This window comes from Corvus moneduloides, chromosome 16, assembly GCF_009650955.1.
Source record: "Corvus moneduloides isolate bCorMon1 chromosome 16, bCorMon1.pri, whole genome shotgun sequence".
NCBI lineage: Eukaryota > Metazoa > Chordata > Aves > Passeriformes > Corvidae > Corvus > Corvus moneduloides.
In genome coordinates, this window is record NC_045491.1 from 3,554,937 (window position 1) to 3,582,507 (window position 27,571).

The 27,571-nt window shown below is 39.5% G+C and overlaps 1 protein-coding gene across 1 annotated transcript; it reads left to right on the plus strand.

Annotated features, from left to right (window-relative positions):
- DNAAF5 (dynein axonemal assembly factor 5) lies at positions 1 to 27,570 on the plus strand. The gene is made up of 13 exons (XM_032126230.1): positions 1 to 550; positions 1,136 to 1,320; positions 2,366 to 2,490; positions 2,931 to 3,046; positions 7,074 to 7,306; positions 9,708 to 9,920; positions 12,038 to 12,181; positions 16,064 to 16,232; positions 18,947 to 19,094; positions 23,162 to 23,312; positions 24,626 to 24,782; positions 25,957 to 26,148; positions 26,656 to 27,570. The coding sequence occupies exons 1-13, from the start codon at positions 16 to 18 to the stop codon at positions 26,793 to 26,795; spliced, it is 2,508 nt and encodes an 835-aa protein (XP_031982121.1). The 5' UTR covers positions 1 to 15; the 3' UTR covers positions 26,796 to 27,570.
- Position 27,571: the final 1 nt, after the last annotated feature.

A 27,571-nucleotide genomic window follows, 5' to 3' on the forward strand; every position in this document is an offset into this window, starting at 1 on the left:
CGCGGTGCCGGGAACATGGCGGGGCCCGAAGCGGCGGCCGCGGTGTCGCAGGCGCTGGCGCGGCCCCTGAGCCTCCTCCAGCAGCCCGACTGCGGCCGGGCGGCGCGGCTGCGGGCGCTGGAGGACATCCGCGCCGAGCTGCAGGGCCGGCCGCTGCCGGGCGCGGTGCTGCAGGAGGTGTTCGCGGCGCGGCTGCTGCGGCCGCTGTCGCGCTGCCTGGCGGGGGACGCGGCGGAGCGGTGCCGGGAGCTCGCCCTGGAGCTGCTCCGCCACGGGCTCAGCCACGGCGAGCGGCCCTGCGAGGCGCTGCCCGTGCTGCTGCCGGCCCTGGCCCAGCGGCTCTGCCCGCCGCAGGGCGCGGAGCCCAGCGAGGAGCTGCGGCTCGGCCTCGTGCAGCTGCTGAGCCTCCTGCTGCAGCGCTGCGGCGCCTCCGTGGCCCCCTACCTCGGCGACATCGCCCGCATCCTCCAGGTCACCCTCCTCGACCACTATGCCGAGGTCCGGCGGGAAAGTTGCGGGTGTGCTGTGGCCTGCGCCCGGGCCGTGCCAGGTGGGGCTGAGGGTTGGGCAGCGGGGGGATGATGTGATGGGGGCTGAGGAGCGGACGCAAGGAGGGAACAGGGATGCAGGCAGGAGAGAGATGAGAGGTCGCGCACACCGTCACAGGTGTGCTTTACAGGGTTTGGAGGATCTCTTGGAGAGGATCCATGCCAGGAGTGTAGGCTGAGCTCTTACGTGTGGGTAGTAGCAGGAGGAGGGGCTAGGGGAGGGTATGTGGGCCGTGTTCAGCTCTGATGCTGGATAAAGTTAAAGCTGCCTGCTACATAAACACAGCAACATTAGTCAGGCTGCTGTTCATAGTGTTACAGAAATCATGTTGCTCCAGATCTGTCACTCACATAGAGAAAGAAATAGAATTACAGAACAGCGTTAACCTCCCACCCAAATGCATTAGTCCACCCAAAATCATCTTGTAGTGCCGGCCCCAGCAACTGTTGGGTGTCATGGATCAGAGAGTGGTTTGGGTTTGAAGGGACCTTAAAGATCATCTAGTTCCAACCCCTTACCATGGACAGGGATGCTGCCCACTATGGGAACTCACGTGGTTGATGTTTCTGCCTTTCTGCCCTAACAGAGCACTTCCATATGCAATCAGAGTCTCTGATAAAACCCTTAATGCAGACAATTTCCCACCAACACTACAGAGTTCGTGTTGATGTGATTCATGCCACTGGAGCAGTGATACAGTTTGGGAATGGAAAGTCTGTGGATGATGTCCTGTCTCATCTGGCCCAGAGGTTATTTGATGAGATTCCCAAGGTGTGCTTTTCTTCCTTCTTTCCTCAGTATTTATTTTAAATCTGTTTAAAACCCATCCCATGGGTGGCTTTCTTGGTGTTTCTCTCCCTGCTTCCCTAATTTTCAGCTGTCATGCATTCAGCTCAGGTCTGTATATATGTTTGTCATGGTTTAATCCCAGACAGAAATTAAGGACCACACAGCCCCTTGCTCACTCCCAGCTCATGTCACCTGTCCTGGCATTGCTCCCTCAGCTGTTTGTGCAGCTCCTCACTAGCAGAGCTTGAGACACCCAAAAGTCCTTGACTTAGGGTAAATTCTACTTAGCAACAAGTAAACATCAGTGTGTTACCAGCATTGTTCTCGTACTAAATCCAAAAAGTAGCACCATACCAGCTGCTAACATGAGCTCTGTCCCAGCTGAAACCAGGACAATGTCCCACCCAGCCTTTATCAGTTGTAAGCTATCCCAGACCAAGGCTGGTGGCTGCTGTCTAGTTCAGCAGGGTGTTGATTGTAGGTACCTTTTTGTTCTATGGGTGCCTTCAATTCTGTCTTAAATTCTCTGTCACATCTCTCTGGGCCTTAATTCTATGGCCTTTTCAGATCCTTAACAAACATGGTATGGGTCCCTTTATAAGATGCAACTGAAGCAGTAATTTTAAAAGTAAGCATTCCTTTGTAGTAAACAGAGAAAATTTCCTTCCAAAGATGTGCTTGGCTAGATGCAAATTCCAGGGAAATGTACATTTCTTACATTCTCAGGAAGGAATTAAGCACGAGAATTTAGTTTTCTGAGTTAGGTTTGTATCTTGTCTTCCTCTCAGAGCTGTGCTTTTGTGCAGCAGTCTAAGACTGACTAAGCCAGAGTGAAAAATGAGAATGTGGTTCCTTGTGTGTTCCTTAAGATGCTTCCTGCAAGTGAGGAAATGCTGAGTTCTTGTAATTTATTCTGAGACTATTGATGTGCTTCTCGTGGTCTTATATACAGAGAGCAAATATTATTTTTAGTATTTTTCTGTTATTTTCCTGACACATTTAAAATAGGTTTTTTGTATCCCTGTAGGTACGGCATGCTGTAACAACTGTCATTGGAGAATGGTTGTTGCACCTACGAGACAGATACTCATATTTTCACAAGTTGATCCCTCTGTTACTTGGCAGCTTTAGTGATGAAATTCCTGAAAATATGTAAGTAGAACATTTTTCTTTTTTTTTTTTTTTTTTCCCCCTTAAGTAGATGTCAAAGAAGTGTTCCTAAGGTCGTAGATGTCTTGCTTGGAGGACAAAACTCCCACTTTTGTTTGTTTGTTTGCTTTTTCTTAGACTGAAAATGTTAGCATTATCTTCAGTAACTTTTGTTATACTGTCCTTTTATGCTACATTCAATTAAGTGTGAGAGAAAAAAAGACAGGGGTGGACAGAGGCAGAATTATGCCTTGGAAGAAGAGGCCTCTGTCCACTGAGTACAAAAGAAGCATAAACTCTCAACTTAATGTGCCTAGGCTACAGGGCAGGAATGCTTCCCATCCTTCCAGCTGAATTTAAGTAGGCAACTTTTCCGGAAGTCTCATTTTAAACTGCTTTTCTTTTGGGGGCTTGGTGGTATAAAACTCTTATTTTATATCTAGGAAACTGGCTTGGACCTATTGGGAAAAGATAGGCTTGCAGTGGGAGAAAGAGAATGAGGAAGATTTGAAGGATAAGATGGATTTTAGTGTTTCACCATCTCATTATCCCAAAGGAGGTGAGTGTTGTGCTGAAAGTGGGTTTTGCTTGCTGAATAATCTCTAAGAGCTGCAGTGCAGTACTGACAGCAGAGCAGGATGTGTAATACTCATTACAACATGTAATATTAATGTAGAGAGGTACCACATATAAAAAATATAATAGATATAATTTATTTATATAAGATTATTTAAATTATTCCTGTTAAGTTTAAGTTTTAAAAACTGATTGTTCAATAACCTCATTAATTTTTTTCTTTTCATTAACCCAAAAATTCATTTTGGAGAATGTAAATGAGGCTGCCTGTGCTGGAAAAAAGGTTAAGTGGTGGTGCAGAAACAGCAGTAAGTTCTACATCAACCAGCAGCCAGGTGCACAGTGGGCACAGAAATGACTGGAAAGGAAGGCAGGAGGAAAGAACCCGTGAGCTGAGTCCTTGAGTAATGAGTGCTGGTCACAGCATTAATGATCCACATAATTGCTGTGGAAGAAAAATTTGCAATGAAATTATTTCAGACTTCTCTGTGAGACACTGGGATGCTACCTGAAATCTGCCAGTGTACATGAAGAATGTGGGAACAGAGTGATTTCCTTTATTATACACAAAAGCCCCAAGATATGCAGAATGGATAGTTTACTTTTTAGTAGCATATGATTTATAGGTGGCTTTCAAACGTTGTGTTTGCAGTAGCTTGAAGCTTGTTTCCTGTCTTGGGTTCACAAAGTTAATGTTTAAAAATATGCATATGGAAGTTGGGGGGAGAGAGAGTTTAACTGGCTCATTTATTGATTTCTATGCTCATATTTAACTGAACAAAAACTCTTTTGGTGTGAAAGAACAGGTTCATGCTTGACTTGTGCCTACATGACAATCACATCACAGAATACCCAGCAGCAAAACCCTTTCCATGACAGTGGGTTCCGGAGTTCTTTCTTCTTTGAAATTACACTTCTTTTTTTTCTTTAAAGTTGTTTTACTCAGTGATGGTTGAATGAAAGGGGAAGTGCTTCATAATGGTGACTGGTTTGACAGAACTGTTTAGCTTTGAAGGCAGGCAAGTTGATCTGTCATCCTTCCCAATCTTTTTTCTTTCCTCCTTATTTTATACATAAGTTTACCTCGGGGGTTTGGAAATGCTAAAGAACACTTTTACTTCCACTAGTCATGGCAGAAACATATTTCTTCTTCTGGCAGTCAGGGAATCTTTTAACAGACATAAACTGATGAAGTTGAGTGTCTAAGCTCCAGTCACTTATTTTGCAATGGCCATGATATAGTGAAGGCCATAAAAGGTTTGATATCACTGTCCTTGGAACAGTGATTACCATTTGTACAGCTGATGGGGTTACCTCGGTCAGTTTTCTCTTGATATGTGTTGGGGTTTGTGTGTGTAAGCTTTTCTGGTGGGGCTTTTTAGAAAGTGACATCTACCAATTACTTCATAATAAATGATATGTGATCTCCCAGATAATCTTCTTAGCACAATAAATATGCTTCGTGAATTTGGGCAGCATTCCAGCCCTACATTAAACTGAATTTTCATGCATTTTTCTTGGTAGAATGATGCAGTTAAGGCTTGAATGTGACATGTGTGTGTGTATTTATATATATGCACATGTAACTAAAGAATATTTTAAAGAAATGACCTGATAATTTTGGACTTGACTCCCAATTTAATGGTGACTTTTAGGTATCATTTCTTGCTGCTTGTCTTTACTTCAAAATCGTAAGTCTTATTAATGGTCAGGCTTGATGTGACAAATAGAAGAAAAATCAGGGGAAAGGATGATTGGCTGCTTAATCCTACAGGTACAAAACTTTATCAGAGACACTAATACACCTTAGTTCTGAGTTATAATTTGTGGTGTCCTACCACAGACTGTGTATGGTTGTTACTGTATGTGTCCTTTCTGTTTGCTCTCCATGAACATTTGGTTGGTTTGGTTTTTTTGGGAGGGAGGTTTGTGTTGGGTTGTTTTTTTTTTTTAATATGATAATGATGTATTTTAGCAATTTTTTTATTTTTAGCCATTTCTTCTGACTTAGGTGTACTGGAATATTTTTTTCCAACTATGAGTCTGTAGTAGATTTTACTTAAGTGGCTTTGTCCAGCTGTCAGACTAATGGAGCTGCTGTAGGAGCCCCCTGCTTTGATCTCCCAGTGACAGATCCTGCAGGTCAGGGGGGACCAGAGGGAGATTCATACCTGGTGTCATCCAGCCAACTGCACAGCTTGCACTGAGCCCCAGCACTCATTGCCTCAGGATACAGGTGCAGACAGTTTATAGCAGGGAAGTCTTTGACAGGAGTAGCTACAGGGATAAATGCCTGCATTTGAACATCTGAAATGAAGGAATTGCTGATAAAGGATGGTCCAAATTCTTCAAACAAAATTCTGCCTCGGGTCAAATAGGATGCCAGTCTGTATTTGCTGTCTCAAGTTGATTTTTTATTTGACCTTTTGCTACTCATTGTCAGTTTTCATAATCCAAAATGTTTCCTCCATTGACAAAAGAAGCAGCAATTCATGTCCTGATGCTTATTTTTTCCCCTAGTTAGGTATTTCATAGGTATTTCTAAGCCTTTGGTATCCTCAGACCATTTACTTTAGTCAGTTTTCCTGTTAGCATTTGTAGTTACACAGGCCAGTGCAGGAAAATATCCTGAGACAGCTCAGTCATTTTCTTCCTGAGCCTTAACAGGAGAACTCTGTATCAGAAATAAAAAATGTACTCACACATTCAGTGTATTTTGACACCTCATAATGAATGATGTCTCCTTCTTAAAACAGCATGTGAACATTGTGAGTGGCAATTATGAAATCATGGTTCTCAAAGAACAGCTTCTCAGATTTTGTTTGTATAAGCATATACAGTGTTAAGCAAAGAAAATAGACTGTAGGGAGAAAACAATCACGAAAAAAGTTTATTGCTGTTGTTTGGAAAGGACTATCACAGCTTTATCTGTAAAGTGCAGAGGAGGATGTTTGTTAGATGCTTGTGATGTTGGTCAAGTTGCTTTTCTTAATCTCAGTGATTTATAAATTAACTAACACGTAAATTTGATGATTACCAAGACAGTACAGTGGGCATTTGTTGGGGAAGGTAAGTTGATTAGTTCTCCAGAAGTCTGCATCCTTTGTTGAAGCAGGGAATATGTATTTGTAACACTTCAGGGTTCTGTTTAAAATCAAAAGATAACCACAAAAACTCACTTTCCACAAAGTCGTTACAAATTAAATTCAGTCTTAAGAAAAAAAACCATATCCCTCCCAACTCCTGTATCATCTTCCATACCATTTTAAATGTACTAGTGAATTTTGAATTGAGTCATTGAAGAGGCACTTCAGTGAGCTGCTTTTCCTGGAAAAGCCTTAGAAAGGAGATTATATAATAGCTGTGATTTTTAAAACACTATCAGTTTGTTGGCCTGATCTATTGCACAGCATCTGTACAAGCCATAGTTCTGTGCCCTTTCTGCCTTCAATTTGCCAGATACACTTTTAACCTTTTCTTTTAGAGGGCACAATTGACATTGTCTGTTTTACTGCTGCTCATGTCTTCTGGACTATTTGTGACTTCTACCTTTCTTTCCTCCTCCAAATTATATTTAACTCAGCATTTGCATGCAAAAGTCTTTCTTCTGTTTATCTCTGTGTGTTTCAGTTTATTTTTCATGGGATTTGTGTTGCTATCAAAATTAAAAGGAAATTATTGAGCTATGTTTTCCACAGTGGGTAAACACACATTCAGCTTCAATTCTCTTTCTCTTCTCCTTCTGTAAACATTTTAAAACACGATATCTAAGTCACCATCCAGTAATAAATACATAAATATTCAAAGAGCTGTGTGGAGTTTTAATTCTGCAATATATATTAAAGTAATGCAACTTGCACCAGTAAATTCCTCAGCAGCATTTGGAATATTTTTTTCTATGCTGAAGCAGACACCCAGAGCTCTTACCTTGCAGCTTTTAAACTTTTATGAGGATTATTAAAAGGCTTTTCCTTTGATATTTCTTTTTGGGTTGTTTTTGTTTCTTCTAGAGACTCGACCAGGACTGGGTTGTCGGGAACTTGTGTCGAGAAACCTCTCCAAAATTCTCCCAGGTCTCTGTCATGATATAACAGACTGGGTTGAAAGCACAAGAATCAAAGCATCCCAGCTCCTGTACACATTACTGCTGCATGCAGAGGATCACATCACCCAGCACATGGAGCTACTGCTTAGAACTCTGTACCAAGCGTGCTTGGATGAAGAAAGTGAAGTGGTTAAAAATGTAAGTTTGATCTGTTAAAGTAGCTGTTGTACACAGAATAAAGACTTTATAGACTTCAGTCTGTCTTCTGAAGGTTGGCTTTTCCTTAGGTCACTGGTAATTGTCCATGACTGAAGGATCAGGCTCAGGTTTTTTATGGATGTTAAAAACATGTGAACAGTATACTTTGCTATTGTGTTAAAATAAACGTATGCTTCTATTATTGGTATGGAGGCCAATAGTAAAGTTATTTAAATACTGTTCAGTTTGTATGCCAGCCCCATGAAGCATCGATAATAATCTCTCTGAAAATTATATGCAGTGGATTAGAGTGTAAAAGCCTTGGGGCAACAAATTCAAGGTAAAAAAATGTGCAGGTCATGCCCTTTCAAGTTAATTTCACTTATCTCCCCCTGCTCCATAATCCAACCATATATTGAGGTATGTTTATTCCATGTGATACCCATATTCAGTGTTTGAATCCTTGACTTAATGCTTGGAAAATGCAGAGGGGTTTTGTAAGGAATAGTTAGTTTCATCTTTTGTAACAGTTGAGTCTTTCAACACTTTGATCAACAACCCAGTAAAACAGATGCAGCTGAAGACATGAGATACATTTAGCAAAAGAAAGACAGGTGGTACAAATGCTTTTACAATTTTAAGATAAAATTTTCTGTTCCTATTTCTACACAAGGAAGAGGACATATGTATAACAAAAATATATCCATGTAACTTACTTCAAAGTTACAAATTTTATTGCTTTGGGAAATTGGAAGAATGTGTTCTGCTTACTGGATGCAGACAGTCCATCCAAATGGCGAACCCTAAATTAGGTTTTTCTTTAGGTTCCTGCTCTCAGTTGGGCTATAAGAAAACATAAAAAATTGGGACAGTAAGACCATGTAGCCCTGCTGTCCGTGTCAAATTTCCTATCAAGTGCTTATTGCTATAAATCTAAATTCAAAAGTCTGTGTTCAAGCAGCACATAGCTGTCCCTGCCTTTTTGTCTCTTGGGATTCCACCACTAATTTTCTCACAGGTGCTTGCTTCTAAGAGATTTATTCCCTGTTAGGAGATGATTTCAGTATTTAATTTTACTTTTCCTTGTGCCAAACATAAGATTCAGCAACTTTGGTCTTGAATGCCTTTTATCTCTTAAGTGATGCTGCTTCCCAGGGTACTATGATAACCTCCTGTACAGTTTGTCACAGTAGAAACCCATTTCAGAGCAGCCACCAACCTGGAAAATGTCCATATCTTTCTCCAGCCTAGTAATACCAAATGATATCCTTTCAATTTTTTACCCTGTTAAAATGAGTAAATGGATCCATACAAATGTATCAAATCATATTTTTGAACTCTGTAATTGTATTGTCCAGTTTTCAGAGCACTAAGAGTCTTTTTCTTTCTCTGTGGCAAATACGGAGGAGGATGGTGCTCACATCTACACAGAGTATGTTACAACTCCTTTGAGTCTTATCTTTGTGAAAAGAAACAGCTCTATACAGTGCAGATTTAAACTATAGAACTCATGACTATGTGCTTCCATTGAGACTAAAAAAACTAGCATGATTCAAGTGTTAATTAGGTACAAAAAAAAGTCATAGCTAAATCACTAGACTAAAAATGATAGAGAAAGGGAGATAAGCTTTCGTGTTTGGGGAAATGAGCGAACCATTAAATCCATGGGATAGGAAGAAGTGTTCCTGTTGCAGCAGTAGTTGATTGTTTTTTTATTCGTGCACATGATTGCAAGCATTGGGCATCAGTGAGGCAGTAAGCACTGGTGCGGTGGTTTTTTATGTGGAATACAACATCCTGATCCGTCTGCAAGGCAGGGATCAATGGGTGTCACTGTCATGGGGAACACACAGTAATTTAAGCCTTTTCAGTTAAAGAAGTAGGATGGAAAGCAGTGGGCAGTTCCCCCATGGCATTGCTTCCACACTTAACTGGATCTGTAATGTCAGCTTCAAGGTATAGTACAATAACAAAAGATTCCTCCCTCAGGTTTTTATAGTTACAGCTTTTAATAAACGGGGGGTGGTGCATTAAGGGCAAGCCTCAGAACAGCATTTGAGGGACAAAACGCTAAACCACTAAATGTGCAACATCTGGTTATTCTAAATTGGAAACTTTATTACAGTGAAGTTGTACACTTTGTTTCCGTGCACTGCTTTCTCATGGAAGTTTGTCTGATGTGGGGAAGGCTGCTTGCATGCCTTATTATGTGCTTACTGAACACGTCAAGAAAATTTCTTCATGCATATAATCATTACTGAGTGAGTGGAAAAGGCCTACAAGGCAACTGCTGAAGCATTTAAAATAACAGCTGGAATCATAAAAAGAAAAAGGCTATGATATGTTGAATGATCTTTGTGTTTTCAGGAAAATCCTCAAGTTATTCCTGTTCTTTTTTCAGAGTGTGAAAGCAGCAGAATTGATTGGAACGTTTGTCAGCCCTAAGGTGTCTTTGAAATTAATCACCTCAGCCTTTGGGCAGACACCCAAAGCATCCTGTGTAATGGTTCTGGCTGCAGTGATTCGAGGTAGCCCAAAAGAAATCTTACAGCCTCATGTGGCCCAGCTTGGCAACACACTGTCACAGGCTGGAGTCTGTCAGCGCTCTGAAGAGGTAAGGAAAGCTGGAAAACACGCAGCAGGATATAGGCTTTGACCAAACTATTTTTTCGCTTATTCTCCCTAAATGCTCCCATTCCTATCCCTCCCTTGCACACCTATCTCAGGATGTAGTTGTGGTTGTGTGTCTGAGACAAAACAGAAGCTTCCCCATTCTTCCTGGCCCATGTTGTGGTCTCCTGGGCAAATCTGGTGCTTCCAAAAACTTACCGACAGTCCACCCTCTCAGCAGATGTAGGTTCAGGTTTGAGAACTGCTGTAAAAAAGACTTCACGTAGTGGTAAGACAATGAAGAGGCAAGGCAGGGAGAGAAGCAGATGTACTGTACTAGCAAAGGACTACCTTAACTGGTCCTGAGGCAGAGTTTAACTCATGTTTTGAAATTCCTTGTGTTCACAATCCAAACAAGATCGTGCATTTCAATGCTCATCAATAAAAATGACTGAAAATTTTTTATAGTCTATTGTAATCGGCATGTCAGGTTTCCTAAGATTCCCTCTTAATGTTACCTGATTTTTGTTTTCTATTCTTATTTTCCATTTTAAAAGGAAGGTACCAGTACTTTATGTGTACATTTAGGAGCATGTTTTGTAAACTTTTGACCTTGGTTGCTGCTCTTGAGTGAAAGACTAGAAGGAAGACCTTTATCAATTAGAAATTCACTTCCAAGTCTATCCTTAGTTAATAGCTGAGCCCGAAGACCATTTTTATTTTACCATTTGAAGAATATTCATCAATTGCTATATAAGGAGATGAGAGATTCTCTTAAACACAGAATGGATATTTTTTAACCTGCAGGATTTTTTTTCCCTTCCTGTGTTCAAATGTAGAAATAGATCTGTTAGATGTGCACAAGAGGAATCCCTGTAATATTCCCCACAAATGAAATCCTGGCTTTCATTCCACCAGAAGTTTGTTAGACCTCTGCTGTTAAGATGACCAAAAAAGGGCCAGTGCTGTGCCTTGAGGAACTCTGACTTCATGTGAGATGTAGGCTTCCCTTAAAACAGTTACTCATGTGTGCAGACTGAATCTGGCCTAATTGTCTTTTTGAGCCAATGTAAGATATACATATCAAGTTCTTCCCTCATTAGGTTTCTTCCCTAATGGAATATGTACCAGTGATGCAGGAATTATCTTAATCTCCATGAAGCCCGTGGTGATTAGGAGCTCATATAAGTGGAAGCACTAAAACCTGATTGTTCAAATAACAGTTCCCTGAGGTATATCTGCGAAATTGCTGTGAGGTTTAAGCTTACCACTTCCATTGGCATTAGCTCCAGGAGTCAGATCCATCTGCAGCTGAAGGTTTGGCAGAATTGTTCCAGCCTTTAGTCCTGGAAAACAATCTCTCTCTATTTTAGCCAGCAAATGCTGCAGAGACACTGTTTAGCTAAGGATTGACCACGTCTGTGAGATTAATAACATTTATGGCTAACCTATTCCTAGACTTGATTTATTTCTTGGGAGTAAATTTGTAACAATGGCTCCTTCTGTTCCCTGACAGTTTCATGAATATCTGATGCACTTTATCATAGAAGTCATGGCAAACTAACTGACAACACTATTGACTTCAACTGGTATCAGCTGGATCAAGATAACATGAATTATATGGTATCAAATGAGATAAATTGGCTGAGATAAAAGCAAACGCTCAGGTTTCCTTGGTTTATGTATTTAGCTGTCATTGTTCATCCAAAACAGCCAAACATGGAATAATGTTTCAAAGAGTTGTAACAAATATGTTATTAATTAACAAATTGCACTTTCAGAAAGAGAAAGTACTATCAGCAAACACTCCAAATTGCTTTGATGTTTTTATTCACCATTCACCACTGGAACCATTGTGTCATTAAGAGCAGGATCATTCATTTTGTTAACAGGACAAGGTAAATACAAACAAACAGTGTGGGAGGAAGATTATATTGTATTCTATAAAAAGTAGAATATAGGTAATTAGAAGAACTAACATGAAATTACCAATATGTTACCAATGTAAGGGATTATGCAGTACTCAGATTTTATTACTGTCATTTCCCATATCTCTCCTTTAAAGAGAATGTTACATTTGCTAAGAAAACATAGTAAATATGTGCTTTTGTTAATAAATAGGTCTTTTATATGGAGCAGCTGCTTTATTGTGTACAAGCACTAATTGAGGTGTGCCAGGAAGACTGCAAAGAAATTAGCTTGCAGCTAATGAAAGTTTTGGTGAGCATCATGGCAATACCATCTTCTCAGGACCTTAAAGAAAAGGTAAACCATGAGCTGGCTTAATATTTTGTTGTGGTTTTGTCTTTTCCTATTGATAAGACACTTTATGTAAACAGAGCCATAATTATTTGTGGGGAATATCTGTGGCTAGTCTGAGGTTTTGCATCTCTCGCTGTACAGATTGCACATGATTAATACCAGAATTAAGTCTGGAGTTGGGTTTGCAATTTGGGACAGCAGCACCTGGAGAATTATTTTTCTTCATAACTTTGATTAAAAGCTTATCAAGTTAAAATACATTCTGGTTCCAAGGAAGGCCCTGGAATTCAGTTCTATTTCGTGGTGAAAAGCATCTAGTATGGGTCTGTAGCTACAGTTACAACTAGAATTTTATTTTTCTGTAAGTGTGTTTAGGTTAGTTTTCAGAATAGATGGCTTGAGGTGCATTACTGGAGCATGGGAATCTTGGAGCTAGATGGGGGCAGCAATGTGGCTGGAAGAGCACTTCATTTGGGTGGGTATTAATCACCTGTCCACAGTTTAGGTAAAGTTTTGGAACAAGAAGTGTCCAAGATTTTGTGTTTGTCACTGGATTCTTCAAAGCCTTTGGCATGCTGGTGGTGCTGGTTGAACTGTTGATAATTACTCTTTAGTGGATATAAGTCACTGTGAATGTTTGGTTATATGCAGGAAAAAACTGAAATTTATTTTCTGACTATTAAAGAACCATTCACTTAGAGGTCAAGAGTACTAATAGCCTTAAAAGTGTGATGATTTCATGGTGATTTTTTAATCTTTAGCCAAAGATCAGACTGATTTTACAGTAGTTGACCTTTTTACCTCCCCACAAGAAACAAAATTTAAACGTCACGGAAATGCTTTAAAATCGAGGACAGCTGTACATGCCCTGATAATAGACGAGCTTTTTTGGCTCAGCATTATCTCACCCCCTTATTACCCCCTTATTTTTCTCTTCCTCTTTCTTCCCTGAGCTAAATATCATATAAATCAGCGAGCCATCCTCATGCAGTACAATTATGACCTATCCCAGTTGTCTTTTTTCAAGCACACACCTAAAGTGGCTATTCTACTTCCTTTCCTCTTGCTCCCAGGCATGGTATTCCAAAGGCCCGTGTAGGATCAGTATTTATGGCCCCAGAGCTGACAGGCTGCCTCCGAGGAGGCGTTCGCTCAGAAAGCTCTGCGGAAAGAAATAAAGTGGAACAAAGCTTGAAACAAGTATTGAAAAGACTTTGCAGGTCAAAGAGGGGTGAGATGATGATCTGTCTTATGGAGAGTGGGATTTGGGGGGTGTTTGGAGGTTTTTTTGTTTGCTTGGAGGGGTTTTTTAGACAAAAATTCGGTCCGGGTAAGCCTTGGATAGAGGGATCTGGAATGTTTTGTGGTATCTTGCCTATTTGTCCCTGCAGTGGTCTATAAAGTCAGCAATGTTCATTTAAAACCTTACAACTTCATACTCCTATGAAGAAAGCAGTTTCATGGAGATAAATCCTGATTTTCATAAACAGAAAACTTAATCTCCTGAGATTATTAAAGGTTTAAGATGTTCCTGCCGTTCCAGATGATTTTTTAAGTTGACAGTACTTTGGATGAGAATCCTTTTTCTCATTAGCCTTTCTTTCAGCTAGACACATACAAAATCTAGCAGTGAGATTACATAATTGCAATATTTCAAAATTGTCACAAAGACAAATATGGCTTGAATTTTATTTTTTTTTTCCAGTTATTGATTATTCTGAGACTTCAAAGTGAGCTGTACAGCTTGGAGAAGGCAAGAAGTCCCTGTTAAAATAGCTTAAGAACATGTAGAACAAAAGTATCACAGCTGCTGCACAAGTATGAATGTTTTGTTCAGAAAAGAAATCTGTATTCAGACTCAAAAGATTTGGAGTATAAACACAAATTATTCAAAATTTTGCATTATAGAACTTCAGGCTTTATTGTAAGGACACAGAAGACCACTGAGATAGTGGAGGCTGTGACCTGATGGTGAACACTCAGGCCTGGCCTGATTTTTGGCGTTGTGTCCATCGTGTTTGAGGTTGCCTGGGGCTGAGGAATGGCCCAAGACCACCAGCTGAGCACAAGGAGGAGGGTGGCTCACAGCCCCAAAGACACAGAAGCTGTATCAGTTGTTGGAGTCTGTTAGGCATGAGTCGAGCTTGTCAGGGATTTAACTGGTGACCTAAGGATAAGGTTTTATTTCATTACCACTGCCCTCTGCTATCTTGGCTCTTCTTTCAGCACACTGATTATTAGCAGGAAAATATTGTGTCGTTAAAGTTGTTAGCTTTCAAACAGAGGAAAGAAAATCACCTTTGCTATTTATTTGTATTGAAGTGTGAGACGCTGCTTAATGAGAAAATATGCATCAGTCTGCAGGCATGTTTAATTTATTCTCTATTTTTTTTGGTTTTAATTGCACTCTTGAAACCATGGAATTTACTTTAAATCATATGTGATCAATGTATTATTTTGTATCTCTTGTTCAATGGGAAAAAAATCTTGTGTGTTATGGCGGGATTATTAATGAGGAACAGTTTCTGTCCTGACACATTCTGTAAAATGCTCCAATTAATTTACAAGTAACTTATATGTAAAATATTCATTTATCTGAGTTGTTTTGGCTGTCTGGCAGAATGCTTCCAGAAAGGAGAAATCTATTGTGCTTGAGGCAGGCAAACCTGCTTTAAGAGTAACCTTTGTCCTTAGCAAATACTGATTTATTTTTTTTTCTTAGAATTCTCATTTATTTTCTCCACATCTGGTACTTTCATAAAAACATCTTTGTCTGGCAAGTGATTAGTCTGGAAGAGTCTAAAGGTCCTAGACATGTTTGAGCTAACTTGTGTGGTTGAGTTCAGCTTAAAAATATTAAAAATATGAGTACAATTTGTAGTTCTACTGAAGCACTTGGAATCAAATGATGTCACTCCCAGCACTGCTCTCCCTCTTTCCCTGCTGGAGCTGGCCCTGCTGGCAGCCCATGTTATTCCTTAGTGAGGTTCCTAACGGTGCCTTGCTCCCCATTCTTGATTCACAGTCTACTGAAATCACCAAGACTACAGATCCTGCTTCCAGCATGCTTTTAATCTCTTCCTTGGAGAAGTTTTTTACTTCTGGTAGGAGCCTTCAGGAATTGTAAAAGCAAATTTTCTTTTGCTTTGAAATACATCTGCTGCAAATGATTAGGAAAATCTATAGGCATCCTTGCCAAGCATGCTCACGTCTGGAATTCATTTAGTAGTTCCTTTTACATGTTTCATTTGTACATGTTTTATTTGCATATCTGATGGAGTAGTCTTAACTCTAAATATGAAGAAGATATTTCTGATGTAACAGTGAATTTTGGTACTTCAAAGCAACAGAAGTTGAGAGTTTTGAAATGAACTTGCCCAGCCACTGTAAAGAGAGAGCATCTCTCATAATTAAAACTGGGGGGAGAAAGGGGAGAGGAGAAATGCCATGTGTTCTCTTACCTGCAAAAGCAATAGTTTTTGGAAGCTGCCATAGCCTGGGATTGTGAGAAATTCCCCCTATGTTAATGTATTAAAGCGTTCTTAAATTAAGGAGAAAAATCACTACATCTTTAAAACAACTAAGAACCTTTTTTGTGATGTGGTCAGTTTTTGGATAGGTCTGCATATGAATTAGAGACTCTCTCATTTTGCTGTTAGGTTGCTGTGTTCGTCATGATTTCATTTTGAAATCAGGACAAATGTTTCACTTCAAATAAAGCTTAATGAATGTAGTATAGACAGACATTAAGTATCAGTCTTGATTGTTTAATAGAAACTGAAAATCTTCGCATGTCCCTTCTGTTCTTACAGAATGAGTTTTAAAGGTTTTGGTTTGGTTTTTTTTTAATGGTTTCAGTTAAGTATCCTGTCTCCGTTTTAACAGGTGGAGAAAACAATGTCTTCATTAGCTGAAGTGCAGCAATTAGAAAGTTTTCATTGTCTCTACAAGCAGCACGTAATTCAGCTGATGGAGTGGGTTTCAGTGTCATGCGAAGGGTGGACCTGCTATTCCCCAGAAGTGTTGCAGTTCGAGGTCATCACAACCCATTCAGGTACGACTTACTTAGTTCCAGAAAATATCCACTCAGAATCTCCACAGCCTGCAGCCAGCTTGTGTTTAGTAATGAACAGTGTAACACTCAGAACCTTCACAAGAGCACGATGGAAAGCAAAAGAAATCTTGAAGCAGCTCATATTCCCGAAGATTCCATGGCTGCAGGGAGAATTCTAAAAGCACTTAAGGAAAAGTGCACTTTCAGGTGAATGATATAGGTGAGGATTAAGAGGAGACAAACTGTTGTACCTTGTGTCCAAAAATCCATCTCTTTTTTTTCCATCTATTCACTAGTCTTTCAGAGGACACCACCTGTCTCTAACAAACACTTCCTCACTGTTGCTCTCCGGCACGTGGCTGTGCAGAGGTTAGGGACACACTCTGGTGTACATCTCACGTAGCTTCAGTGCTGCACACTGAGCACTCCTCTGCCACAGCTCCCCACGTGGCATCTCCAGCAAGGGACATGGTGACAGGCAGTGCTTTTCACCTACACACCCATTTTAAGGTTATTAAAATGGCAAGTCCTGTTTATTTGTTTTTTCTTTTCTGTTGGTTGGAAGGGGGATGGAGACAGCCACTTCAGTGAAGTATCACTGTGGCTGCTGCACATAGATGTGGACAGGTATGTTTTAAAGGAATGTATCTTCTATGTTTAACCCTTGAATCTCAAAAAAACTCACATCAAACCTATATGAAGCACCCACTTGCTGGTTTGTGCAGCAACCAGCATAAGTACTTTTTTGGTTTTCAACTGTGGAAAGAACAAGAAGTTACTTCAGCACAAGATTTGAGAGGCCAACTTTTCTGTATATTTGTACTCCCATGTCCATGACTGAGGGACTGCTAGACAGTTGTCTCTGTTTTCCTTAATGCTAAATAAATCATCAAATGTCTGGGCAAACATTTTGGCTTGCACCCAACACTGGTAATATGCTATTGTCTGTGTTTTCTGTCTGACACGGCAGCTCCTGGAGCTATTTTTTTTTTCTTTCTTTTCATTCCCACACATAATGTTGTTTTTAATCAATTTAATCAGCTTTACTCAATTCATATTTCTCAGTTTTTGCTGTTTTCCAGGAGCCTATGCTTAAGTTGAAATTAACAATGTCGTTTATTTTGTTTATTTTCCATCTGTTGAATTTGCTGTTATCAGTTTGATGTAGTAGTAGTATCTTGTGAATGTCTCAGAACTCCCATGAAGCAATGTATCTTGAGTAAATGCTGTGAAAATAAAGACCTATTTGTTGGCAGAGACATTTAGCAAACTGCAGTTCAACACCCTGTATTGCTTCAGTCTAGACAGTGAAGATTTGGGGTTTTTTCATTATTATTTTAAACATTAAATTTTCAGATATTATTAAATGCTATTGAACTTGTTTTGGAATCTTGAATACTTCAATCTGTCCATCCCACGTGTGAGGAATATTCTTGTCATCATAAATACCAGTGTTGTGTCTCCTCTGAAAGGATATTCTGATTTTTTCTCCTCTGGAAGGATTTTTCTGGAGTTGAATGGAATGTGCATCTTAAGGATGCAACGCTGAAGAAGTTCCTGAAGGAAAGTAGTTTATTGCAAAAATAGAGCAGAAAGAGCATTCTACAGCAAGAAGCTTGCAGCATAAAGCATGTGTACAGTCTTTATGTACTCTTCCTGTTTAGATGCAGGCAGATGTTAGTCATTATCAAGGAGAAAGGCACAAATTTCCTTCAGTTGCGGGAAAATAACTTCTTAAAGTGTAGGGATAACAGCTTAGAGTTTTGTTTGACTGTTTATTGTTTAAATTTATCATAGGATGTGAAAATATTAACAAACTAAATAATTAATTTAGAAGATCTTTTTATTTCAAATAGCTTCTAAAATTCATCATATTTTAGATGGTCTTACAGGATGAAAATAAGCATTATTAAAACATGGAGAAGGAATGCTGCTGCAGTAATTGTATTATCCAAGTTTTGAAGCTGATCCTTTCAAACAGGCCCTTTCCTGTGCCTCTGGGAGTCATGAACATCTCAAATGCTGCATGTGGAAAAACTTGAAAGAAGAAAAAAGAGTAGTTAATGCTGCTGTGTGGAGAGGTGTCAGAGTCAGGCCAGATTCAGTGTAGTTTTTCATTAAGTTTAATAAAACCAAAGCTTTGTGCACAGCCTCAGACTTTCAGAGTTACATGGGAACAGCATTAATCCTGCAGCCAAGATGCCCTCTTGTACTGATGGTCCCAGCAACTTGGGGTGTCATGGAGAGATCCATTCCAGAGTCATGAAATGATAGAGTGGTTTGGGTTGGAAGGAACCTTAAAGCTCATCCACTTCCAGCCCCCTGTCATGGGCAGGGACACCTTCCACTGTCCCACGTTGTTCCAAGCCCCGTCCAACCTGGCCTTGGACACTTCCAGGGATGGGGCAGCCACAGCTGCTCTGGGCCAGTGTGGTACAGCAATACCAGACTGACTAAATGAGTTGTGGGGAACTGATCTTCAGGCTGCCCTGGCCAAAACTGGGGGTACCTGAGCCTGTGGGGAGTCAGCCTGGGAATTTGTGCTCCACCTAATACGGTGTCATGTGGATACTTCAACAGCTGCTGTGCAAAAGTGGGAAGATAAGAACTAATTTAACACCACTTATGTTACAAATTTTAATGCACCTACATATGAAACATCTAAATAGAGCTTACTAGTATTCTGAAATAAGCCTTATGTGTTTGTTTTCTAGGTCCTGTCATAGGGGAAGCTCTGGATGACTTTATTCTCGTTCTGAAGACGTGTCTTCAGCCAAACAAAGATCCCCAGATGAGGTTAAAACTTTTTACTGTTTTATCCCAGTTGTTGCAGAAACCAAGTGAAACCATCAATTCTCAAGGGTAAGTGGAGGTCTGATTTCACACAGCTATTTGAAAACTATGGTGGCATTAAGAAGTAATGACCATGGGAGTTATTTAACCCCTGTAACGGTGTCCATGTGAGCGTGGCCAGAAGAAGAAAGATTTTCCAACCATCTTCTACGCCTATTGCTCTTGCTGTAATTTTTACCAATGATTAGAAGGGTGGAGTGCAGTAATTTTAAAAAGATGTATATAAATAGATGGAAGTCTGGACTTCCTCCACCGTAGTCTTCCTACCTGTGCTATTATAGGAATTAAAATTAATGTCGTGCAGATCTGGATAGTTTTCAAAACAAAAATAAAGAGCTCTGGTTGAAAAGAATACTTCTTTGAAAGCTAAAATGGAGTTTCTTAGGAAAATAATTGGGAGGGCGGAGTTGTTTGGGTTTTTTTTCATTTTCTCCCAGCCAGCTCCTAAATCCTTAAACTTTGCCTGTAGTCATTGTAAGGAAATAGTTAAACACCCCAGTAAATGAGCATTTAAAAATGCCCAAGATGTTTCATGATGTTTGAAAAGCATTAAACTAAATGTTTGATAAGGCATTATTATTACTCTCAGGGACTGAAGATGTAAGTCTCCTGTTGCTTGGCAATATTTATGCATTGCAAGTACAATCTAAGTATAACTGAGGTGCTTATAAAACTCCTCATCTATAAAAATGCCAAAGTGGGCCTCTTTTACCATTATCAATTTAGCCTGGCTAATAGTGCAAACACTTCTGCAAAGTTGTCCTGAATACATAAACCACATCTGCTCTGCTTTTTACCTGCTGCATTTAGGATGTAAATATATTCTGATGCTTTTCTTTTTCATTTTTAACTCTTAAAAAACCCCAAACCAACCAACCAACCAACCAAAGAAAAAAAAATCACAGGAAACATTCTTCCTAAAAGTACTTAGATAGCAATGGTCATTTATTTATAGGTGAAAGTGTTTTCACAATTCCAATGGGCAAATTGGCAATTGCTGGGCATTTGATATGTTGAACATTTATTGTGGCTCCATGAGGCCAGGTTAGTATGAATGTAGATGTATTTTTACCATTTTTAGATATATTTTATAAATTTATGGCCTGCATCCTATGATGAGGGGAGGAGGAGGAACTCTGGTGTTCCCAGTCAGTGGGGGATTCCAGGTAAGCTGAAGAACCTCTGCTTGTGCTACCCCTAATAGATTTTGAGCTAATGTGCTTAAGACTGAATATAATGAAACTCTTCCAACTGAAGCTTTGGTGCAAGGTGTGCTGTTACCTCTTTCCATATTTTCAGGATCCAGTGTTAAATTCCTGATGCATGTAAGAAATGTCATTGTAGTCAGTGCATTACTTGTTTAAATAATCATGTAACTGAGTGATAGTTACAAGATTAATCTAGATAGTCAACAATCTAGAAAAAAAGAAAAGCACCTTGAAAACTGTTTTAAGTGTTCCAGGATCTGACTATTTGTTTTAAACTAATTTGTCTCATCTGACTGGGGATGCAAAGCCCTTGGAGCCAAGAAACCCAACCCAGTGAGCTGCCAGCTTCATTAATATTCTCAGGAAAGGGAAATTATCAGTGTGGAAAAAACAGAAGAATGTTTTGAAGTAATTCTCTCAGTGAGTATGGCCACACACCACCCCAGCTCTGCACACAGCAGTGATGGAAGTTGTTTTGCTCAGGGCAGTGGGAGTGAATGGCCTTTGTCAGGATGAGATACATCCAGGGAGGGTCACAGACCTGTTTGTGTGAAGGATGGTTCAGTCCAGCTCATAATGAGGCTCTGTCCTCTGACAACAAAAGCAAAGCCATGAATTTTACCAGTAGGTTTATCTTCAAGACCTAAAAGCAGTGGAAGCAGCTAAATGCCTCTTTGAAGTCTTGATCCTGCTTACCATGGACACAGCAAATGTTTTCATGTAGGAGGTAACGTGTAGAGTTTTTGTGTTTGAAGCATTGCTCGCAAAACATTTTTTGAGGTTTTGATCTGTAAAAGCCAATCCAATTTCGGTTAAAATTACCTGGGTTTGGGATGTTAAATTTAAAAAAAAAGAAACAACACAAACATACTCATAAAACACCAAAACACAACAGTCCATGAACATCAAAAGCAAAGTGCAGCTGTGTCATAAAAGCAGAAAAGGAACCAATGCCGAACAAAAATGTATAAAAAATAATTAACATGGAATGAAAGTTTAAGTATACAAGTTCATCAACCAATTTGAATGCAAACCCAAGCTCTGCTTTGTACATCTGCGTAAGAGCAGGGTATTAATGTCTCTGCAGATCACATTTTAGTTCTCTCATATCCAGTTGAGAATAAAGTATCAACTCTGTAAATACAAACAGCAGAGACAGAGTATGTTCTTTCATGGACATGACTCCCTTTTAGAATTAAGTTACACAGATTTACAACAATAAAATCTGAAAATGGGAAGAGGGAGAATTTAGTTACATCAGCAACAGCAAAAATAAAATCTTAATGATAATGAGAGATAGTGTTGGGAAGTAGTAGTAAGTTCAGTTGCACTCTCACATGCACTGCTGGCAGTAATTTGTTTAGCTCCTTAAAATGGTTCTCAGAGTTTAGATAGGAAGGTTCTTGGTTATTATGCTAAACACAGTTGTGTGGTCACCTAATTGTGTTTGAGTCTGACATGACTGAGTCAGATAATTGCCAGATATTGCTTTACTGATTCTGTTTCAAGGCACTAGAACAAACATTCTCACAAATAGCATAGCACCATGGTTAACATAATGCTGATGGAATTTACCTTTGTGTTTTGACAGATCATTTTCTCACTGCAGTTTAACAGAGGGTTTTATTAAAAACAGAAGCAGCTACTGATCAGATAGCACAGACAGCACAAAGCTGCTTTTAGCTTTGGATCTGAAAGGAGATTTGGAATGCTGGTGATCATTAGTTATATTTTTTTCCAACCACTTTTTTAATAGAAAATTATTAATGCTCAAAAATATGTTTAAAATACCACATCTAAAGGATTTTACAGATTTAGACACATCTAATGGGACGTCAGATTTCTTGTTATTACTTAAGTGCCATCTGCTGACAAGAAGCAGCAGTGGATGGATCTCTGACTTCTTCAGAGTGCAAAGGCTCCCTTGCCAAGGGGAAGCAGCAGCCAGGTTTATCTATTTCCATCGTGTTGCAGGTGTGTGTCAGCACATAACTGAGGCCTGGCAGTGCAGCTGGTTGTGCTTTAGTCAGGTAATACCTGGATAACAGGAACACCTGCAGTGTGCATTCTTTTTTAAGTACTCACTGGTAACTGTTAGTTGTTAACATAGACCTGTTACGTTCCTCCTGTGCCTTGGCACATCACTAAAGGGGCCACTCATTCACCCTGGCAATGTAGGGCTCTTACAAAAGTCACAGCAACTTTTAACATTATAACAACCCATTCAATGAAGGAGGAGGAAAAAGCATCAGCAAAAACATCACAGATTTATGTGTTTGTAGTAAAAAGCCCTAGTATTGGGACTGGCACCATCAGGAAATCCTACAGACCTCTCATCTTTGGGGGAGACAAGTTCCTGAGCCAAGAGAGAGCTGAAATATTCTGTGCAGGCTCCCTGCAGTGTCAGGGGTTCAGGTGTCATCAGCAGCATTCAGATATTTCACATTATAAATACTTTTCACTGGACGGTCTCAAAGGGCCTCACAGATATGAATGAATCCTCTCAGCATTGCACGGGGTGTTATCTCCACTGCACAGACAGAGAGGGTGAGACACAGAGAAGGTAAGTAATTTACCAAGGTAGCACTGAGTCATGGTCATTGTCTGAAGTGGGACAAAGTCCAGCCTCTCCTTTCCATGAATGTTAGGTATTTGTTTAAATATTATCTAGAAAAATTAAGTTGTGAAAAGCTTATCATATGCATTCAAATCACACTGGCTTGTAAGATGTTATTTATTTTTTTACTGAGTCTTTTTTTTTCCCCTTTTCTGCCTGTTTCTATGATAGAAAATTCTCTTTTACATCCTGTCAGTCTCTTTATCACTTTCTCATGAACCTTTATTTTGCTTTCTTATTTTTGGCTTCAGGCTGTTCCCTAGCTACCTTGAGACTGTGATAAAAGACATCCTGGCTCCTAATCTGCAGTGGCATGCTGGAAGAACAGCAGCTGCCATCCGTGCTACAGCTGTATTGTGCCTTTGGGCTCTCATCCACTGTGAAATGCTTTCACCAAAAGAGGTAAATTCTCTCTCTCATCCTTTGAAATCTTAGGCAGGAAAACAAAATAAATGCAAGGGGGGAAAAAAAGAATAAATCCTTAGGGTAAGTAATATTTTCAGAAGGACATCCAGTTTTCATAATAAAATTCATTAATTGTAATTGAATGTTAACAGCTGAAGCAATCAGTAGTGGAGGGATGATGACGTCCTGATAAGAGACCTGAGGCCAGCAAAATGCTGAGCTGTAAAACTGATGAGCATCAAATTTTGTGGGTATTTTTTTTTCTAACAGAACATCAGTTCTGTAGCACAAGATTCTGACCCCTGTGAACACAACAATTTGGGTACTTGACATGGTTGGACCTGCAGGCAGAGCCTGTGCAGCAGCACTGGAGCCAGCCAGGACGTGCTGTGGTGTCACGTGGCAAAGACAAGTTGTCTGGTTGCCTTGGAGCCCACAGGTCCATTTAGGGAAAAAAAATAACATCTAAAGATTCCAAGAAACGGCAGGAGGACTGGAGAGGGAACATGAAGAATACCTGTAGAAACTGGAGAGCTAACAAGGAGTACACTTAGGGAAGTCACTCTCTCACCAGTGATTAAGGATTAATTGAGTCTGAGGGGGGGTTTGAAGCTTCTTTGCTAAAAAAAGTAAATTATTCACTGGAAATATGTTAATATAAGGGCATTTTTAAAAAATAAATTTAATTAAAATGTTATTAAATGTTCACAGTGTTAATTGTCTTATGACAGACCTTAATTGAACAAAGTGCTTAAACACACAAAACTGGTTGAGTTCACACATACAAAAGCGTTGATATCAGAGACTATTGTGCTAGCTGAACTTTTTTTTCTGAATCGGTGCCTTAGTGCCCGTTTCGCATTAATGGACGATGTGAAATGCACGGAATTAAGGCAAATTCCGAACCTCCCACCGCATCCCAGCCCGGCGCTTCCTGTTGGAGTCAGAGCGCCATCTGCTGCTACCTGTGCGGGGCCCTGGGCTCTGCCTTGCTTCGAGGTTGGACAATTTTGGGGTTTTTTTTTAAAGGCGAGTAAGTTTTAAAGCTTTTACAAGCTTGAACATACATAGAGTTACATCAAACTCATCTGCTTGTATACTGAGTGTTCCTGAGCTGGGTGGTCGACTGGTGGATTTTCATTTTTCCAAGCTAACGTAGAGGCAAAATTAGAGCTCCGGAACTTCTGAGATTTTCAGGATAACATTTATAGTTAATTTTTTTAACTAAGCAAACCACTATCTGGCAAAGCTCACGGTAAGTTCTGTAAGACTAAGCATATCTTTTTCTATTCTTTTCCTATTAACTATAGATCTTAAAAGTAAAAGATGAGCTGATGCCCCAAATTATTGCTTCCATGGACGAAGACTCTAAAATTACTCGACTGATGGCTTGTCGTATTGTTGATGTTTTTCTAAAAGTCTGTGGGAGGCAGTTTGATGCAGATGAATTTAAGAACACTTACACAGGTATGTGCAAAGGTTTAGTAGACTTGGGGTGAGGGCATTGTTGGGTTTGTTTATTTGTTTGTTTTAATAAAGATCTCAGTGTTGAAGAATTACATTTTGCTTTTTTTACCTGAAGTACCATGGTTTGCTCAACTTTTGAGGGTTTGGCAGAACCGAGCAGTATTCCCAACGTCATTATCCCTCGGACCACTAGGTGGAACTTCACTCAATACTTTGGTTTGTGCAGAGCTTGCCAGTAGCTCATCTGCATTGCTTCGGAGTTTGGACTATGTGAAATAATGTGCTAAGTATAGTGAGAGCAGAACAGTACTGCAGTGTATAAATGGAAGTCACATTGTTCTCCGTGCTGTGTTTGAGAGCCAAGAGCAAACCATTTCAGTGTACCATAAATAGACCTGAATAGGTAGTGGGTTGGGGCTTTATCTAAAAAAAAGGCCAAAGAAGAAAACCATAATCCAGAGTGCTGTATTGTCAATTAGAGCTAGAAGCTGTAATGCTTCCTAGGATGAAGTTTAAGTACTAAACCATGAATCAGGAGAAGTACAGACTATTCTTTGTACCAGGATTTTTGTTCTTACATGTACAAATAAATTGGGCTTTCCCTAACTCAGCATCTTAACAAGTGATGCTTTTTCTTACATGGCACACTGGAAATCTAACAACTAATGTTTTTATTTTGGAGAAATACATGTTCAGATAACTGTCAAAGTGTATATATCTTTGCATCTTGCATATTCAGGTAGTCTGCAGTGCAGTCATTCACTGAAGCAGTAATATTTAATTAATCATTTAAATCATTCAAATTATTTTATATTTTAAGTAATATCTAATTAATAGAAATGCTGTGCTTTGTAAAGCATAGAAATACTTAAACTCTGTAGTTCTGTAAAGCATGAATAGACATCCAAATAGACTTTGTTAGGAGGAGTGCTAGATAATGTTCAATTAATCTAAATACTTCTGTATATGTCTTTTATTAAAAACGTAATCCAATAATAATAAATGAAGAGCTTTTAGGAACAGTGCTACATGTATTTGTTATGTTCAAAAGACAGAAATACATCATAAATGCAACAATAATTTGAATGTTGACAGAATACATTTGTTTTTCCAAATGCAAAAGCCAGGTCCTCTGTTCACAGAGCTTTTTGGTTATTTATATGCTCCTTTTCAGAGGTTCTGAAGCGTCTGGATGATGCCTCGTGTGATGTCCGACTGGCAGCTGCTCACACCTTGGCTAATTGGTTTAAGTGCTTAAAGGACAGTGATGTGAAATCCTCAATGGAAGGTCATGTTGAGTTTCTGTACCAAGAACTCTTGATACATCTCGATGACCCAGATGAAAATCTCCAAAAAGCAGTCCTAGGTAAGAATTTCAGTCGTGTATTTTTAACAATGTTCTTTAAATCATCATTTTGAGTGTTCATGAAGCAGCACATACAGGGAGAGGATAATCCTGCCAGGCTGGAGGTTTCCTTTGGGTTTCAGTGGACATGAGCTCTGACCTTTTACCTGTGTGCAGAATGGAATGCTTTGCCCAGTGTTCCCCAGGGGAAGTAGCAGGGCAGCTGGACTACCAGAGACTTTACAGATGGTAAACAGGATATGGAGCACAGAGCCCAACCACTGCTGGGTGTGACCATATCCCAGCCTGCTGGAGGGGCTCTCTAGAATTTATTAGTGTATCAGCCTGTGTTCAAGAACATAAATGTCAAAATACAGACCTCAGCAAATGAGGGAGGGAGGAATTGTGTTGTCATCACTGCATCACTTGTAGAACAATTTCCAGGTTTGCTTTCAGCTACCTTGAGGGAACTTGGGTAGAAAAACACAGAGCAGCTACTGATTTATCAAACATATTTTTGTCTTACAGAAGTTTTAAAGGAAGGAAGCGTTTTATATCCAGATCTGCTGGTGAGAGAAATTGAAGGGGTTGTACATAAGCATCAAACACCGATCTATTGCAATCAGCTGCTACATCACATTCAGTCAGCCAAAGAGTCAGCTTTATGAATCACTGCTGAGACTTTGTTTAGGAAACTGATGTGAAATCTGTATGACCTGGATTGTTTTTGTATTTTCATTTGCTTAAGAAAGGCTGAGCTGAAAATAGATTCTTTTTTCTTTGTTTCTTTCACCGTTGGCTCATTTAAAAGTGAAATTGGCTCAATCTTGTGTTCTTTGCAGTTTGAACAGTTCTTTGTATTTCCTAGCAATAAAACAATGTTTTAATTCACTTTGCATTGGTTTGTCAGATACAAGATTTAAAGGAGGAATGCTTTTTCAGGAATTTAATTTTTAGATTATTGAACAGTGTAATAATTTAGTGTCAGAGTTACTAGTGTAATACAGCAAGGATCCAGTCTTTCAAAAAGCACTTCAAACTGGATAAAAGCAGACTTCACAGAGTCAAGTCTGTGATGATCAGTTTTATTAGGAGGGAAAAAAAGCAGCCAAACTTCTCTTGCATAATGCAGCTAAGTGTATAATGTTCTGAATATTCATATTTATGCTGGTATAATAGGGACATAGTAGGTGGCACTAAAAGAATAGTTTTTACTGTTATTGTATTACATTTCATGACTGAGAGTAAAGCTGAATGTTTTTAATTAAGGTTTATACATGGGAAGAAATGTGCTGTTTTGTCATTTAGATTAACAGTATTTATATTTTTGTACTAAATTATCACATTTGCAGTTTGTATGTTTATACCGTTGTGCCTTGGAAAGCAAGCAATGTTTGCATATTACTCTGAAATTAAATTCTGTGACTTTAGGTTACAGCCTGAT